Genomic DNA, 18,450 nt, shown 5'->3' with positions numbered 1-18,450 from the left:
CCACATCAGGTCCCTGTGGGCAGCCTGCTTCTCCCTCTGCCTATATTTCTGCCCCTCTCTGTGTGTGTGTTTCTCATGTGTAAATAAATAAAATCTTCTTTGAAAATTAAGTAAGTTAATATAAAAAGCATTTAATGTCAATAATGTTACTGTTGTTGTTGTTGTTTTATTGTTATTGGGGACTCTATCTTCCAGGTATGTATGGTGACAATTTCAAAATTTTGACTGCTCAGTGTGAATAGGAAACAAAATAGTCCCATCAAACCGTCTCTTTCTTATGTGTCTGGCTTTTATATACATTGTTTTATAAGAAAATAATTTCCTATAGTGATACCATTTACTTACATTTTGGCCTCCTTTTACCCAGACCTTCTTCCCAACAGTTTTAAAGCAACAATGTGTAATAGAACAATTAGTTATTTTGTTTACATGATCCCACATAACAACCTGGGCTGATTTTCTTTTTCCCACCAAAATTTACTGATGTTCTTTAAAGCTCACTCCTCAGCTAGTTAAATATTATGTGTTTTTTTTTTCCATTCAAAATCCATCCATTGGGTTGCTCTTTATTCCAGGTTTTGTGTTCGTCTTTTTACAAAAAAGAATCTTTTCAGGTTAAATCTTTTGCACTTTCAGTAACTTTGTGCCTCCATCAATTTGCAGACGTTTGATTTGTTCTAGCACTTAGATTTTTTTTCTTTAGCTGAATACTAAAGCCCATGGAAGAATATCTCTATGTATGTATTTGTTTCCTTCCTTTTTTTCTCCTTTTGAGGAAGTAGACCCTTCTTCAGCTTTTGCTTCACTTTAAAAATTTTTTGTCAATTTCCCCACTTCCTCCATCCCAACGAATGTTTTATAAGTCTAAGTGCAGAAGAACTAAATTCTGTTCTCAGGACTAAGGTATGTGTCTCTGGAGCATGAATGGCTTGAAAGGGCAAAGGAGAATGGGGGAGTTAGTGTTTGGGTAGAAGAGATCCTATATTCACAAGTAAAACTGTTGGAGGAATTTCTTACCTTGAAAATGTCTTGTGATGAGAGAAGATATGATCCACCTTCCCTGTGGGCTCATAGTCATGTTTGCAGTAGTGGATGTAGCACTGACAAGGGTGATGGCTGAGATCTTATGATGATTCTGCTCCAAGACCTGGCCATTGAAATGAATGGAGAACAGTTCTGGCCCAGAGCTCATTCCAATCAGATGCCAGCTAATGTGGTCATGGGCACAAACTGTGATATCTGACAGGGAGAGATGGGGAGTGAAACAGGCAGTCAGCACTTTATAATAAAAAATTCAAAAAATAAAAATAAAATAAAATAAAATAAAAAATTCACTCACTAGACATGTATTGAACACCTGCTATGCATCAGGCATTGTTTCTGGGGGTATAGACACTCCAACTGTGGTTCCTGCCCTAGCAAAGTAGACATCTGAGTGACGGGAAAACAAGCAGTCATAACTCATTGCAATGACTGGGACTCTAGAGGTAAGAATAGAGCCCAGAGATGAGGAAATCTAATTCAAAAACACAAGGATTGCTAAGGGATTAGGCCAGGGAGGAAACCAAGTAGGTAACCAATCATCCTGGTTTACCTGGGACTGAGGAGTTTCCCAGGATGCAGGACGTCCTGCAGGGAAAGCCTGGGGTATTGGTCACTCTAGAATCAATTTAGGTTCAGCTGGAGGGAATTACCAGAGCCCTCAGTAAGGCTGAGTTCAGGGGCCTAATCCTCTCAGCTGGATAGAGGTCAAAGCTCTGCCTAAGGGAAAGATGTGAAGATGCTTTAATAATTTTTGATTGCTTCTATAACCACTTGTTGATTGTTTAAGTGACAAGGCAATGAATTATTCTGTGGAATATAGCCTCTCCTTAAATGCAATGGACAAGTCTTCATTATGCTAGGCCACTGGGAGCATTTCATGGATGAAATAATGAAAACTGAGGACAAAAGTTGAGTTCTGCTCCTTTTGTGTGCTCACAGTTACTGGGAAAATGTTAATTTGCTCTGTAGGAGATTCCAACCCTAGCTTCCATCCTTGGCTTGAGTTTCAAATTTCAGATCCATAATCACTAGATACTACATTATGGGGCTGAGAATCAGTTCCATACCCATAGAGAGGCTGAGGGGCTTGTATTTTTTAAGAGACCACTCTAGGGATTCCTAGATGGTGGGTGAGAACAAGAAGTTAGAAACTTTGAACAAGAAACTAGAAGGTAGGAGGCTTTGATGAAAGTATTTACCTACCCCAAAGAAGTGCTTATGCTGAATTAAGCACTTAATATATCTGTATTAGCATTTATTTTTTTAAAAGACTTTATTTACTTATTCATGAGAGACAGAGAGAGAGAGAGAGAGAGAGAGAGAGTGAGAGAGGCAGAGACACAGGCAGAGGGAGAAGCAGGCTCCATGCAGGGAGCTGGACTTGGGACTCCATCCCGGGTCTCCAGGATCACAACCTGGGCTGAAGGTGGTGCTAAACCGCTGAGCCACCCAGGCTGCCTGTATTAGCATTTATTGCATTTATTTAATTTACCTGCTCCATAACGTAATTGCACAGTATTAACTTTTCTGTTCTACTAACAATGGCCCCCAATCCTGCCTCTCTTAAAGCCCCAACTACTCTTTTTTTACTATAAACTCATAATCTCTATGCCCTGACCAAATTATTAATTTTTTGCATATGGCTTGCCTTTGTTTGACTTCTATAAGTTTACAGAAATGATTCACTCTGCCAGGACACAGATACAAGGTCTCCTTGACCACTCCCCTCTAAAGATTATAGCACTGGCAATGCTATTTTATATGTAAAAAATTCCTAAACACTCTCTGCTCCAGGGTAAATGGTCAATCCATTTTTGTAAATAGTCACATTGAGACAATAAGCTTCCAAGGATCACACTAAGCGAAGATGGAACAAGGCTGGAACTCAGATCTAAGACAGAAGTCAATTAACTAATTTTTGGAACTCTGAACAATCAAAACCAGAGTCATCTGAACACATTTATAATAACCCAGGTGGGAAGATAGCGCCAAATCAAATAGAATACAGTTTAAAAGCAATGTCCAGACCTCAACTTTTGACAAGTTTTGTTTTCCGTAAGTAAAGCCACTTGTGATTTTCATATACAGAGAATGACCTCTGAGAAGCTTAGTGTTTTGAAGTATGGAATTATTTAATAAAATAATGTTTTCATTTTCCCCTTATTTTCCTCAGGATCTTTGGTTCTAAGTCGTTTCTATCAGAGGTGGAAGGAGTCTGGATGGGAGTTAGTTTTGTCGTTTTTCTTGCTCTTAACAGCTATGATTTTGCTTTTCCAAAAGAGCCTCTATGCAAATGGAAAGAGAGAACATCCTACATGCCATTGGATATTATTCATCCATCACCTTTTGAAATGCTCATAGTATTTTTGTAGGTGGGATATTTCTCCTAATCTATTAATCTTCACTCTAAATGTCTTCCTTGTATTCTTTCTGCTGATCCTTCCTGCTAGGGATTGACCTTGAATTTGTATTTTGTAGAGTTTCCTCTATGGAAGAAGCCATGACCACCATGTAGCAGGGACCAAAGAACTCACTGAAGGAGACTGAACTACTATCTTGGACGTCTTCCTGGAGGCACAGGGTAAGGTGAAACCTGCTCAGATTCCTACATCCAATATATTAAGCTACACAGTCTTTCTCTTAGGTAACTTCCACTTGTCTGTTGAAGTTGTTGGATAAACAAACAAACAAACAAACAAAAAACAGATGATGAAATCTTGAGAACCACTGAAGTGGATTACATTATCTTTCTGATTAGGAGTTGAAAAATAGTATGAATTTGGTCAACTTCTGTAGAGCTTTGAGGAAAACAATGGGACCAAAGGCACCGACGATTTTGTTGTGGTTGGATAGCGTGCAGCCCACATATTACCTGGCATTGTCCCATTCACATAGCCATTGACTGTGTACATTAAAGATGATGACTGGCTCCAGCTCTTGCTTTCATCAAACACAGCAAACATCAGCACATGTTGTTTGTCAAACATCTTCTGAATCCCATTCTCAGTGAGGGTGCCTATGAAAGAAAAGATGTACTTTTTAATAGCATCCCAGACAGAAGACTCTCACTACGAATTCCCAGATAGCAAAAAATTTAAGGCAAGCAGCCAATCATAATGGTAACTTTAAGAAGTTCTTATTTTAAAAATAGCATCTTGGGGCCCCTTCATGACTCAGTTGGTTCAGCAGTCAATTCTTGATTTCGACTCAGGTCATGATCTCAGGGTCATGAGACTGAGCCCTCCGTTGAGCTCCACACTCAGCATGAAATCTGCTTGAGATTCTTGCTCTGCTTCTGTCCCTCCCCCACTAGTGTGCGCACACACTCTGCCTCTGAAATAAATAAATAAATCTTTTAAAAATAGCATTTTTAACAAGTAATAATGATTGGGGGCTTACTAAAATCCTGGTACCACAGTAAGTATTTTCTCTGACACCTTATAGGCTCGAGGAATGGGGATTTGAAGGTAAACTTAATCAGGCACAAGGAAAAAAACATTTGGTGACTGTCAAGGCTTTAGTGAAAGTGTTCATTTCCTCTAGTGTCAACAGGCCAATAAACAGGTACTTAAGTTCAGCTGGCAAAGTATACTCCAAGTTTCATACAGCCATCTTGCTTGTGCATGTGATGAGGCACTAGAGAATTTGTTGAGGTCAAGATTAATCCATTCTCACAGCTGACAAAGGCAGCTGACAGTAAATGAAAGTAAAATAGGACCTTTTTATAAATTTGAATTTTTTTCAGTGCCATCACAGCATCTTTTATATAGCAGGCAATGAAAACGTGTATTTCTGTACTGAACAAAAGAATTAGGAATGTATGTATATATGGTGTGTGTGTGTATGTGTAGACAGATGGTGAATCCACCACATTATTTCCCACAGTGTAGTATATCATGGTTGTTTGTTGTTTTAATGAAAGACAGGCTGAATTATTCGGGGGTAAAATGAAAATTCATGCTTGCTCCTAGGCCCAGCCAATGAATTTTTTTTATAAAGTCAATCAAATATGTTTGAAATCTGTCCACCCAAACTGTCCAGTGTTCTTATTTATAAGAAAAGAAGCTTGAGTTTTGAGTGTTTGTATACCAAATTACCAACCCAAACCTCAATTATGTTAGTCAAAGTTCTAAGTACACTCAGCAACGTATAGGCTACTGTATAATTTCAAAAAGACTTGGCCTTGAGGTAAGTGTTACAGATTATACGGGCATGGTATCAGAACATATTCTCAGGGATTTACCTGGGGAGTCTTCCAGGACTGAGACAGAGGAAAGATTAAAAGAAATAGGAAGATTCCAACCTTTAAATATCAATCTCAAGTGAGGATCCAGTTTCCGCACTCCTCCCTTTGTTTGATTTATAGAAAGGTTCCAAAATTCTCCTAAGTCTCATTCCATTATAGTATGTCTTACCATTTCAATTTTAGTTTTTGGTCTTTTTTTTTTTTTTTTACCTTTCTTACAAATAAGCAGAGGCCCAATCAGCCCAGAGTTGAAGTCCTGTATCAAATTGTCATAGGAGTAATAGATGTGTGTAAGGCATGGAGGGTCATTGTGTGTGGGCCCGCTGTCCTCACTGATATGCCATTCATAGGTGTATTCCTGTCCTGGAGCTATGGCATCATCCATCTTCTCCATAGGGAATGTGTGGTCAGAGTAAGAAGCACCTGGAGAAAAAGAGCCATTAAAACATCTGGACAGTTACTGGGGATGACTTTTTCACCATCCTTAAATTTAGAGGAACATATGATCTCTATAGAGGTATATATACTTTCTGTAGTAAACTTTCACTTTTAAGGAAGATTCACATATACCCACTTCTGTGTCTTTGCAATTATGAAAGCTTTGGTCCATGGTGATCTGAAGTGAATAAGAAAGCTACTAGTATATTTGTTAAAGTTTAGGAAGTTAATTTTCCAGGGTATCTAAATTATTATTATTTAAATATAATCAGAGATCTGAATCACCTTTGATTAGTAAATCATCTCAGAATAAGAGGATGAGGATGGGTTCTATTTCTATTTTTCTCTATGATGCTTGACAAGACATCTTCTATTAGCATGGGATGTGAGTACACTCAGAGCTGTTCCTATATTGTTTTGTCTTTCTTCTGTATTTCATATCTTTCTCACCTCTACCACTTTCAGCCCTATTTTATCACTTTATCACACCTCCATCTTCTGAGCATCCCAACTGTGCCCAGCTTGGAGTCCAGCTCGTTTAATTAGGTGAATTTCACTATCATCAGCAGGTGCTGGTATTTCTCTTGGAGATGCATTTATCTTTGTTTGGGACAACAGCTTGATAAATTTGACATGGAAAGGGTGATCATCAGAGTGGAGACATGGGCAGCCAATAAGGATCAGAAAAAAGGGCTCAAATGTTTTACACGATGGGGTGAAAGGCTCATGGAAACTATTCTTACTGAAGTGACTGTGCTTTTTGAAACCAAATGATTAATTTCTTTGCTCCCATTCTCTTTCCCTCTTCTTCTCTTTATTCCTCCCTTCCTCTCTCTTTTTTTCTGCCCCCTCCCTCTCTTCCTTTCATCATCTTTATTGAAGTGTAAGTTGCATACAATAAAACCCACCAACTTTAAGTAGAATGTTTGCTTAACTTTGACAAATGTGTACAGATGTATAACTACCATCACAATGAAGGTGCAGAACAGTTCTTTCACTCTGAGAAGCTGCCTCGTACCACTTCCAGTCATCCCTTCCCCCACTCTCTGGGCCCAGCTGCTGCAGATCTGCTTTCTGCCACTATATTCCTCTTTCCTATAAGGTCCTATAAGTGGAACAATACATTATATACCTTCTTCTGTTTGTTAGTGTTAGTTAGGATGGTATATCTTTTTTTATCTTTTACTTTTCCTGTCTTTGTCTTTAAAATGGATTTCTCAAATTCAGCATAGAGTAAGGTCTATGCTGAATTGTCTTCTGGCCGCATTGTTTCTAGTGATGTTTGCTGTCATTCTGTTTTTTGTTTACCCAGTCTTACAACCCATCTCTTCATTATAGTGTTCTTCTCATATGCTTATAATTATTGATATAGTTGAGTTTAAGTCTACCATCTTGCTCTTGTCTTTATTCCTTTTTCTTTTCTTTTTTGCTTTATTTTAGATTATTTCTTTTTAGCTAGCTCCACTTTTATTTTATTAGCTTTGCTTTGTTTTATTAGTGGTCCCCTTCAGTTTACAAGATACGACTTTAACTTATCAGAGTCTATCTTCAAATAATACTATACCATTTCACTCATAAGACACTTGTAATGGTATATTTCCATTTCCTCCCTCCTAGCCTCTTTGCTTTTGTATTATGCATACAATTTATTTCTGTATATACAATACACCTAATACTAATTTGTTATCATTTTTGCTTTAAAGTAGAGATAATTATCTTTTTAAGAGATAAAAGGAGGAAATATTTTATCTGTATTTACCCATTTATGGAGCTTTTTATTCCTTCTTGTGGATCCAAATATCTTTTTAATATCATTTTTTTTCCTGACTGAAAGACTTGCTTTAACATGTTTTACTGGTGTGCTAGTGAGAAATTATTTCTTCTTTCTATGCCCAAGATAGTCTTTATTTTTTCTTCATTTTAAATGGATATTTTTGCTTGGTTTAGAATACTAAGTGGACAAATTATCCTTCCCCACTCCATACCAGTACTTTAAAGAAACCCCTAAATGTCTTCTGGCTGCATTGTTTCTACTGATGTTTGCTGTCATTCTGATTTTTGTTTCTGTGTCTTTTTTCATCACAGGTCTTTAGTAACTTGATTATGATGTGCCTTGGCATGGTTTTCTTCATGTTTCTTCTTTTTGTTTTTTTCAAGCCTTTGTAGGTTTATAGATGTCATCACATTTGGAGATTTTTCAGCCATGATTTCTTCACATATTTCTTCTGTTCCTCTCCATTCTAGGATTCCAATTACACATATGTGACATCACTTGATATTGTCGCATAGATTACTGATGCTTTGTTCATTTTGTTCAGTCTTTTTTATCTTCAAAATTCATTCAGATAGTTTCTATTGCTATATATAATATTCTCTAATGTTTTCTTTTACAGGGCTGTTAATTTCATCCGGCGTACTTCCCACTTCAGCTATTATATTCATTTGTGGAGTTTCCATTTATGTGTTTTTATGTCTTCTCTCTCCTCATCATGCTCTAGAGCATATGGAGAATGCTTATAATAGTTGTCTTAATGTCTTTGCCTGCCAGTTCCACCATTTCTTTTATCTCTGATTCTATTTCTATTGATTACTTAATTTCTTCTTGATTATGGGTAGTACTTTTTCTGCTTCTTTTAATGCTTGTTAATTTTTATTAACATTGTGAGTTTTACATGTTGATTGCTGGATTTTGTTGCATTCTTGTAACTAGTATTGAATTTTATGCTGGCACATAGTTTAGAGACACGGAATTGATTTAATACTTTCAAGTCTTTTTTTTAAGGCTTTGTCACCTTTTGAGTAGTATGCAGTCTAGATCAATTTTATCCAACTCCTGTGCCTTCTGTTGATTCTACCTCTACTCATTGCCCATTTATTAGGAGGTCTTCCCACATTTGATGATGGGAACATAAACTATTTTTATGTCTGTGGTCTAGGGACTGTTCTGCCTGTTTCTTCCTTTCTTTCAATACTTTCCTCATATGCATGTGCAGATCACCGCTTAGTTGAAGACTCAATAGGACATCTGTGTAGATTCTCAAAAACGCTTTCTCTGTGTCTGTACCATCCTCTTCAGGATTCTGTCCTACAAATCCAGCCACTTTGGCCTACCAAAAGCCTAAACTATGTTTCCTTAACTCAAAAGACTGTTGACCCTTATTGTGCTATGCCCTGAAAACCCTCTCCATGCAGTGAGCTTGGGTACACCTAGGACCTACTTCATTTGTTATTCTTCTCCCATGGAGCATTCTCTCATACTCTCTGTTGTTCAGTGTCTGAAAACTACTCTTTCATATATTTTGTCTGTCTAGTTGTTAAGCAAAGGGGTGAATCTGATACCTCATTTCCAGAAGCCAAAGTCTGAGATGCTAAATTTCTATATAGAATATTTTATATTGCAGCAATGTCAGCTACTCTTGTCTAATTGCACATCATCAGGAAAGTCTAATCCACTCACAAGCACTCATGTGAGCTTGAATGCCATCAGCATATGCTCGGGCTCTCCAGATGGGAGTGAGAAATAGGGCACATGCATCCATCATCAATGAGGCAGAAGATTAAATCAGGTTACTATTTTCTCAACATAAATCCAACTGTGTTAACTCTTTCTGAAAAACTTCAGGAGCATTGCCTTACCCATAGGATAAAGTTCAAGTTTGTTGCTATGGCAGTTGAAGTCATTCATAAGTTTTCCCAGTCTTCCCATCCAGTGTCATCTCCCTCCATACCTTTTATCTGTGCACATTTTGTACTCTAATGGTGACCTATTACCACCAAAATATATCCTAAGTTTGCATTCTTCTCTGTAGCTCTAATACCATCACCCTAGGATAAAACTAGACTCCAAAATTAGCCTATTAACTGGTCACTGGGGTTCTGGTACAAAAAGTACTCTCTTAACCCATTTCCCAACTTGTATACAATGATCCCTTAAAACTCCAGATCTTACTTTGCCATATTCCTGCTTAAAATCTTGACAATAGCTTCTTCTTTCACAAAATTCTGAAGATGGACCATAAGTCCATGTATAATCTACCCCTGTTTCTTGCTCCATTCTCATGGTATGTGACTTTCCCCCTTGTTTACTATGTATCACACTCTTGGGCCACCTTTTAGTTCCTCCAAACAAGCCAAATTCCATCCTGCTTTAGGGTCTTTACAGATATGACTCCTGTTTAGAATGTTCTTCCTCGCTGTCTTCCTTTGGATAAATGTGTGCTCATCCTTTAGATGTCACCTTAAATGTAAGCCTACTGCTTTTCTGATCTCTAATTGTGCTACATTTTGTTCTTTTACAGCACCCATCATAATTTATAATTAAATATATGTGGCCCTATATGATTGATTTTGTTTTCTCCTAATAGATCATAGCTATTTGCAACATACACATTTCTGTCACCAGAATGTGAGCAACTCAAAGGCAGGTGCTGGATTGTATTTGTGTTAATATCTCTGGTCCTTTCATAGTGCCTAGCATGGAGAAAGTGCTTACTGAGTGTTTATTGAATTCCTAAGATTTAAGGTCCTATAGGTTAGAATCAAGGTTATCAAGTCCTAGCTTACAGGTGTTTTGTTAGGATTGCATGGTATTACAAATAATTAAACGCCAACATTAACATTATGGAAATATTATGTAAGAATCTGAGTTGCTATCTTCTCTAAAACAGCAACAATAACTAAAATGTGGAGGTCTTACGACACCGGACCAAATTCCTGCATAGAATTTGCCTGCCCTGAGTCCTGGCTATCCTCTTGAGATAGGACAGTGGCTCTGTGATTCCCAGTCCGTAAAGGACACATTTTTTTTCCCACTGAATTAGCCTCCTGACTGCTATAGAGATCTGAGTTGTGACCCTTGTGCTAGTGAAAAGCTTAACATAGGATTCCGTTGTATCTTTTTTCCCCTCACAGATAGTTTGGCACTGATAACCAGTATTTACTATAGGCTGAACTTTCACTCTGATGATCAAAGGATCTGCATATTAAAATCATTACGAGTTGAGAAATGTTAAAAGATTGACAACTTCCTGAGAGAAATATTATTTCAGTCTAAATTGAAAAGAAAAAAAAGAATTTATAAGGAAGAATCTCTGCTAATAAACAGGAAGAATTATCTCTGGAAAGTTACAAAATAGCTTTGGAAGCAAAGAACAAACAGATCTGATAAGAATAGTTGCCCTCTCAGGTCAAACTTTGTCTATTGACTGGACCTGGTATAGCAAGTTGTTGACTAAAGTTATCTCGAATCAAGCATGATGGCTTTTAGTGTTTCCTGCTTCTTGGTCTCATGAAGTTAGAAAATGATGTTCCTGGACATGCTTCCACTGTTCCAACTGTTAAAACATCACAGGAAATTCCTATAGTAGAAAGTGGCATTCTTTCCATTGCCTTCATAAGCTCTCAAAAAGACAAAATGTGATATTCTTTGTAGGGTGAGAGATAACTTTGAAGTTCTTTCTCTTTCTCTGGATAAGTGCATGCTAATAATCCTTCAGACATCAGCCTAAATGCCAGTTTAATATATATATATATATATATATATATATATATATATATATATATATATTAGTACATATATAATAGTATTCCTAAATACATATAATATTCATTATAACTTTTAATTAAATATTTGTGAGATTTTGTAATAAATGATACTTTCTCCAATTAGGTTGTGGGAGAGGCCAGAGTTGAAATTTCTTGGTTGTATCATTGTATCACTTGCTGACTGTGTGAATTTGGGAGTTTCTTAACCTCCCTTTTAGCCTCACTTTTCTTATTTGTAACAATATATCTCTAGCAATAACATTATTGTTTTTGATGGGTTATGAGGAGTAAAAAACATATATAAAATGCCTGGCTCGGGATCCCTGCCTTTGGCCCAGGGCGTGATCCTGGAGACCCGGGATCGAATCCCACATCGGGCTCCCGGTGCATGGAGCCTGCTTCTCCCTCTGCCTGTGTCTCTGCCTCTCTCTCTCTCTGTATCTGTCATAAATAAATAAAATATTTTTTAAAAAATGCCTGGCTCCAAACCAATGCTATGGCAGCCAGTCACAATATATTTTAGTATGTTGACTATTTTCTTTCTCAGTCACTTTGCAATTGATACAGCCTCTTTCCTTTGTGTTTTACCTCTGATAAGATGGGTCTAAGTGTCCTTGAGTTCTCTCAACACGTGAGAAAGATTAGAGGTGCTGACATATCTACTCTAAATGTGGTAAAAACTGGTAATAAGATCGGTAATTGCTCACAATCACCAGCAAAATTAATAAATTTCAGAGCAAGGGGGGAAAATAATGTGTAGGCTCTACTTTCTAATCCACTCCTCAGTTCCTCAGTTCAGAAATCATCATCATCACCATCATCATCATCATCATGTTCCAGGCTCTGTGGGAGGTCCTGGACACAAATAGAAAGAAGTTGGTAAGACCCTGAGGGGCTCACAGCTCAGTTCACAGTAGTGTACATGCTGGTGCTTTTGTTGTGATGGGTTTCACCTCTAGATTTCTTCTAGGGCCACTTCAGTGGAGAAGCCACAGTTAGAACACATTGTGCATCATATTATGAACAAAACAATATAAATACCTAAGAATCACCTAAAAGGCTTTAATTTAACACATAGTAGATATAGCAGCGTGACTGATTTTCAGATGATATCAAATTTATTTTTAAATGGTCAGGGTTTCATATCCAGTTTTATTTGAACAAACAACAGTTTTTAAATGTTTGTCTAGGGGCGCCTGGATGGCTCAGGTTAAGTGTCTGCCTTCAGCCCAGGTCGCCATCTCAAAGTCCTGGGATCAAGGCCCGCCTCAGGCTCCCCACTTGGTGAGGAGTCTGTTTCTCCCTCTGCCCCTCCACGCCACTTGTATTCTCTCTCAAATACATTTTTAAAAATTAAGAAAATTCTGTCTAGTTGCCCAAAATACATTATTGAGAATTTCATATTCATTTGAAAAGAATAGGAATATGAAGTTACATACAAGATAAAATCTCAAATAATTGAATGAGTGGTTTTAATTAAGTTTACTATACTACGTGAAAGGTGAATTATGAGCATCTTGAAATGAATAGTAAACAAATTTGTCCATGGGGAAAGATTCTCTAATGACACTGAGTGAGGATTCTGATGAGATAATTTCAGGATAATTTTAACATTTTTATTCTTTTCACTTCAAAGTATTTAATCTTACATTTAGTCTAGAATAAAACAGGCATGTTGTATCTTTGATTTTGCAACTTTGATAATATGAGGAATGAAATACAAACCGTTACTTAGAGGAATCATTTATGAAATGCATTTTTGGTTAATCTGATTTTAACTTTGTAATCAAAATAAAAGTTTCAGGGCAGCCCGGGTGGCTCAGGTTTAGTGCCGCCTTCAGCCAAGGGCATGATCCTGGAGACCCGGGTTCGAGTCTCATGTCAGGCTCCCTGCATGGAGCCTGCTTCTCCCTCTGTCTGTGTCTCTGCCTCTCTCTCTCTCTCTCTCTCTCTGTGTGTGTCTCTCATGAATAAATAAATAAAATCTTAAAAAAAAATAAAAAATAAATTTTCAGCTCTTAACTGAAGAAAGGAGAAACAGGCAGGAAAGACTATTGTGCTAGAGCACAAGAAGTCTTTATCGGCTTCTTATGAGAGTAGATTCTTCACACAAGGGTAACCCTTTATTTTATATTTACTCAAGTCTCTTCACTTCCTGCTCAGTCAGCATTGCAATTTGTTTACTTGTCACCATAAACCAATTATTTGCCAAAAAGCTCTCAGTATTTTTTTCAAATGTAATATGTTACGTGTACAAGCTTTGGGAAAGTTACATAAAGATCCACTTTGGTCACTCATTAGGGTGCTCATTCTTGAAATCCTCGCTTGTTACTCTTTTTTTTTTTTTTTTAAACAGATCCTTTCCTCTCTAACTTAGTGAGTGTTTCAGTTTTCATTCAAAGACTCAGAGCCTTCTTTTAGAAGCTGTAATTTAGGTAATGGTCAAAGTAGAATGCTGATGTTTTCCAAGGAAACAGATTCTTCTGCACAGGGCATGCAAGTCTGCCTGTCTTTCTTTCCTTCCTTCTTTTTTTCTTTCTTTCCTTCCTTCTTTTTTTTTCTTTTATTCTTTCTTTCTTTCTTTCTTTCTTTCTTTCTTCTTTCTTTCTTTCTTCTTCTTTCTTTCTTTCTTTCTTTTTTCTTCTTTCTTTTTTCTTTCTTTCTTTCTTCTTTCTTTCTTTCTTTCTTCTTTCTTTCTTCTTCTTTCCTTCTTTCTTTCAGATTTTATTTATTTATTCAAGAGAGACATAGAAGCAGAGACATAGGCAGAGGGAGAAGCAGGTTTCCTGCAGTGAGCCCTATGTGGGACTCTATCCCACTACCCTGGGATCACAACCTGAGCCAAAGGCAGACACTCAACCACTGAGCCACCCAGGTGCCCTGCAAGTCTCTTTCGAAAGGGAGTTCACATTTTTGAGGTTTATGAGAATTATTATATCAGCCACTATAGTTTGTTTGGAGTACTTATCATATATTCAAAGAAGTGTCTGTAGAAAGCCAAAATATTCAGACAAAAAGTGAAACAAAATAAAAAAGTGTCAAAAAGTGAAACAAAATAAAAAAGTGTCAAAAATATTCAGACAAAAAGTGAAACATATCATTGCCCACATTATGTCAAGCATTAGAATGCTTTGGAAAAACCCAAAAGACTAAGTTTTCATGTAGAGAATTTGGCAACACTAGATGCAAAAAACAATCTCTGGTGTTTTTAGAAAATGCATTTATCTCTCTGTCTCTCCCCCTATCTATTTATTTCTATTTTGTTCAGATTTGGCTTGCTAGTCGACAGCTAAATATTATAAAACTAATTTTGTGTCATAATGCAACACACATATATAAGTGAAAATATAAAGAAAATAAAAGAATAATATTAAGATTCACTCTGAAACAAACCTTTAAAGTTAATTGACCAAATCAGCTACAAAATCTTATTGAAGAATAAAATTTGCTCAATGGTGCATCATTACAAACAGTTCGGTGCATGTGAGCTACAGTTTCTGAGATTTTGGCCTGAAATTGAAATGCTTAGTGATAGAAAGTATTTAAGTGATTAGGTATAGCTGTAGATATTTTATTTCCATGTTTAAAAAATATATTCCTACAGTGACACCTGGGTGGCTCAGGGGTTGAGCCTCTGCCTTTGGCCCAGGGCATGATCCTGGAGTCCCAGGATCAAGTCCCATATTGGGCTCCCTACATGGAGTTTGCTTCTCTCTCTGCCTGTGTCTCTGCCTCTCTCTCTGTGTCTCTCATGAATAAATAAATAAAATCTTAAATATATTCCTACCAAATACATGCCTAAAGGAAATGCTCTTCCGAGTATTTTTACAAATCGTGATTTGTGCAGTCTGTTGAATGGTTACTCATCTTCACCCTGTGTACTAGTGAGGTTTCTCCCAGGCACACCTGGGGAGGGGTACAACTGGTATTGGTTTGGCAACACCAAGCTACAAACCTACACCAAGCTACACCTATCATTTATGTCAGGTGCTGCCAATTTATGGATGAAAGGCCAGCATGAGACTTCCACACTGAGTGGCATCTTTCCCGGCCAGAACTCAGATTTCTAACCATCTCCTGACTAAAGCATAGCCAAGAATTTGAAAAAGCAACAAGGCTTCTGGGCAACCAAAATAGATGTTAAAAAACAAACAAACATGAATGGAAGCTCAGGGTCTTTACCCATAGACAGTACCATATACAATAATGTAGACCTTCATTTTGAATTGGTTTACTTAGACTGCACATAATTCTAACATTTGTGGTTGTTCATAAAACCTCACAGTAGATTAGAAGTAATGGCTTAGAAAGAGATTAGAGTTTTACTTCTCATCTTCTGTTTAAAGAGTCTGGGGAAGTATAACATATATCTGAAGTGATTAAAAAATATCTTAGACACTTAAACAAGTAAACCCCAAGCTATCTGGAAAATGTAATGATTCAAAATGACTCATTCCTTTGTGTCTGGATAAGTGAGGTTTTCTGCACAATTTTAGTTCATTGTGGTGTCTAAATTCTCTGAGAGAGTTTTATTTCATTCAAGTACAAATAAAATGATGAGCACTTTCCAAGGCCAAGGCCTTCCCTCAATCTAAGCTACTGGAAACAAATTTTAACGTTCGAATCATGAAGAGCCATGAAATAACCATAACAACAGTGACTAACATTGTCTACCAACCATGTGCCAAGAACTTTACATATATTATGACTAATCCCCACAATAACCTTCAGTGGGAGGAATTTCGCCCATCTCACAGATACAAAACTAAGGGTGAGTGGTAAAGAATATTTCCCAAATTTAAAGCCAGGCCATTCTGGCTTTAAAGCCAGAATTCTTTCTATGGCTATCTTTTCCTTCTAGCTGATGAGAGTAGGTCTCCAAATCCTTGGTGGGCTTAAGGATTAATTACCAGAGAAGCAGGACTGCTGTCAAGGTTGGATCATTGATTAGTTAGATCAAGCAGCCACAGAGGCAAGGACTGAATCCCGCCTTAGGCCTATCATAATGTCTCAACCTCCCACCATCCATCTCTCAAGGACCTACCTTTGCAAAAAAGGAATCTGGATCCTCATGTAGCTGGCTCAGTATATGGTTAATTGATTTCCACCCTGCCCCAAATAGTTTAAACCATAGAGGAAGGCTATCGGCCAGGGTGAGTGTCAGGCAAGAAGTGGATGCTGTATTTTGATGCAGAGAGCATGCTAAAATGAACAGAAGACGTCATACCATGAAGGGCATTCTATCTTAAATAGATAGGGCTTGCATCTCATTTCCAAAATAAAATTTCATTTCCCCACCAATTTGTATTTACCTTTCTTAGGTTTAGGAGATTAGGGGCAATGATCAGGTGACCAGTGGAAGTGGTGGGAGCATCTTAAACAATCGCTTATAGATGACTACTGGCTGTGGGGGAGTGTAAGAACAAATAAATACACAGTAGAGGAAGGGGGGATAATGTTGCAATTGTTGTTCCCTGTGCAAACAGCCCAGCTGGAGTACAAAGTCCACAAACCTTATTTCCTCCCACATTTGAAACAGAACCAGGATGTGACATTTTGGAGGTTCTTCCCTCTAGCCTTACTCTGCTGAATTCTTGATGTAGTTATCTGGAAGCCTAATAAGTAGGTTAAATGGTTGTTTGCTATTCCATTGTATGATTTTAGGAACATAGGACTCTTGCCCGTGCTGCCTCACTCAGTCTTGCCAAATTGGCTCATTAAAACGCCTGAAATTTCACAGTTAATCCTTCATTGTTTTTCCTCAAGCCAAAGATTAAGTGCTAATGCAAATACTCCTGGGAAGGGTAGTTCATCGACCTATTATCAGTTATATATACCTTAGTTGGAATGAGTTTGATTACTAATCTACACACAAAAAAAATCAATGTAAAATTCACTTTGTAACCCATAAATTATCAGATAAATATGAAGTTATCTGAACACATTTAAAAATTTATAGTGTAAAAAAAAACAAAAAAAAAATTTATAGTGTAACAATTTGAATACATTTCAATAGATGTAACAATTCAATTGAATTGTTCAATTTGAATACAATTCAATAGATGTAACAATTTGAATACATTTCAATTGAAGAATCAACTTTACCTCATGTCTAATATCTATCAAGTTTCATTATATGCTAGATACTATTCAAAGATTTCATGAAAACAAACCTACATAGGGTAGGTATGATTCTTATTCTCATTTTCAGGTGAGAGACATGAGGCACAAAGAGGTTAGGTAACTTTTCAAAAGTCACACAGCTAGTAAGTGTAAGCCATGATTTGCACTAAACTGTCTACTTCCAGAACTTGCACTGTAAACCACTTTCTTACTCAATTGCCCCCTTCAAAGATATTATGGCTGGAACATATTGGAGAAAGAGGATTTGTGAGTCATGTGAGTCCAAAGTCTTCTAAAACTGTTATTATACCAATATCTATTGCAATGTGGATACAATTTTCTTATATCAGCTCCTAAGAGAACTCCACTGTGCTTGTTGTGGTCTGAACATCAGCATAATGGAAATAATAAGAATGATGTCAACAATAGGTACTTATTGTCATGTGGCTGATGTGGTCACTTTTATCTTTGTGATCTTGGCCATTGTTGTCATCATCATTGTTGTGGTTTATTGAAGGCTTACCATGTTCCAGGATTCATATTTTATACACTACCTAAACAGTCTCATTTTAATACTCAAAGCAACCTTATAGGGTGGGTATGACCTTATTTATTTATTTATTTATTTATTTATTTATTTATTTATTTATTTCCATTCACATTTTATAGATGAAAAGACTAAAGCTCAGAGATGTTAAGCTCCTAGAACCAGAAGTGATGCAACTAGAAATTGAACCTAACTCTGCCTTCAAAGCTTATGTTCTCAACCATTTCACTTTGTTCAAAGTTTTAATAATACTTTTACTACGATGACCACCACCACTACCACAAAATACCACTTATTAAGTGTGCTTTATCTGTCGGGCTAGCCCTCTGTCAGGCTAGTCCTATGTCACTACTTCAAGCTGTGGTTTATGGGCTATATCCAGTCAGCTGCCTGTTTTTGTAAATAAAGTTTTACTGAGACATAGCCATACTCATTCACTTAGACATTGTCTGTGACTGCATTTGTATTAAAAGGTAGAGAGTTGAGTAGTTACAATGGAGATCCCAAA

At 37.1% G+C, this 18,450-nt stretch overlaps 1 protein-coding gene across 1 annotated transcript in view; it reads right to left on the bottom strand.

Annotated features, from left to right (window-relative positions):
- The window catches only part of F5 (coagulation factor V), a 70,334-nt gene that overhangs the window by 42,594 nt on the left and 9,290 nt on the right, over positions 1-18,450 (bottom strand). Inside the window, exons 4-6 of the mRNA XM_038542596.1 lie at positions 5,501-5,713; positions 3,917-4,060; positions 1,018-1,239 (exon numbers count right to left, since the gene is read on the bottom strand). Coding sequence (XP_038398524.1) covers positions 1,018-1,239; positions 3,917-4,060; positions 5,501-5,713 — 579 coding nt within the window. The remainder of the gene's footprint in view (positions 1-1,017; positions 1,240-3,916; positions 4,061-5,500; positions 5,714-18,450) is intronic.

This window comes from Canis lupus, chromosome 7 (assembly GCF_011100685.1).
Source record: "Canis lupus familiaris isolate Mischka breed German Shepherd chromosome 7, alternate assembly UU_Cfam_GSD_1.0, whole genome shotgun sequence".
In the NCBI taxonomy this organism is placed as follows: Eukaryota; Metazoa; Chordata; class Mammalia; order Carnivora; family Canidae; genus Canis; species Canis lupus.
The sequence above is the reverse complement of the archived record's forward strand: the minus strand, read 5'-3'. Positions and strand labels throughout refer to the sequence as shown.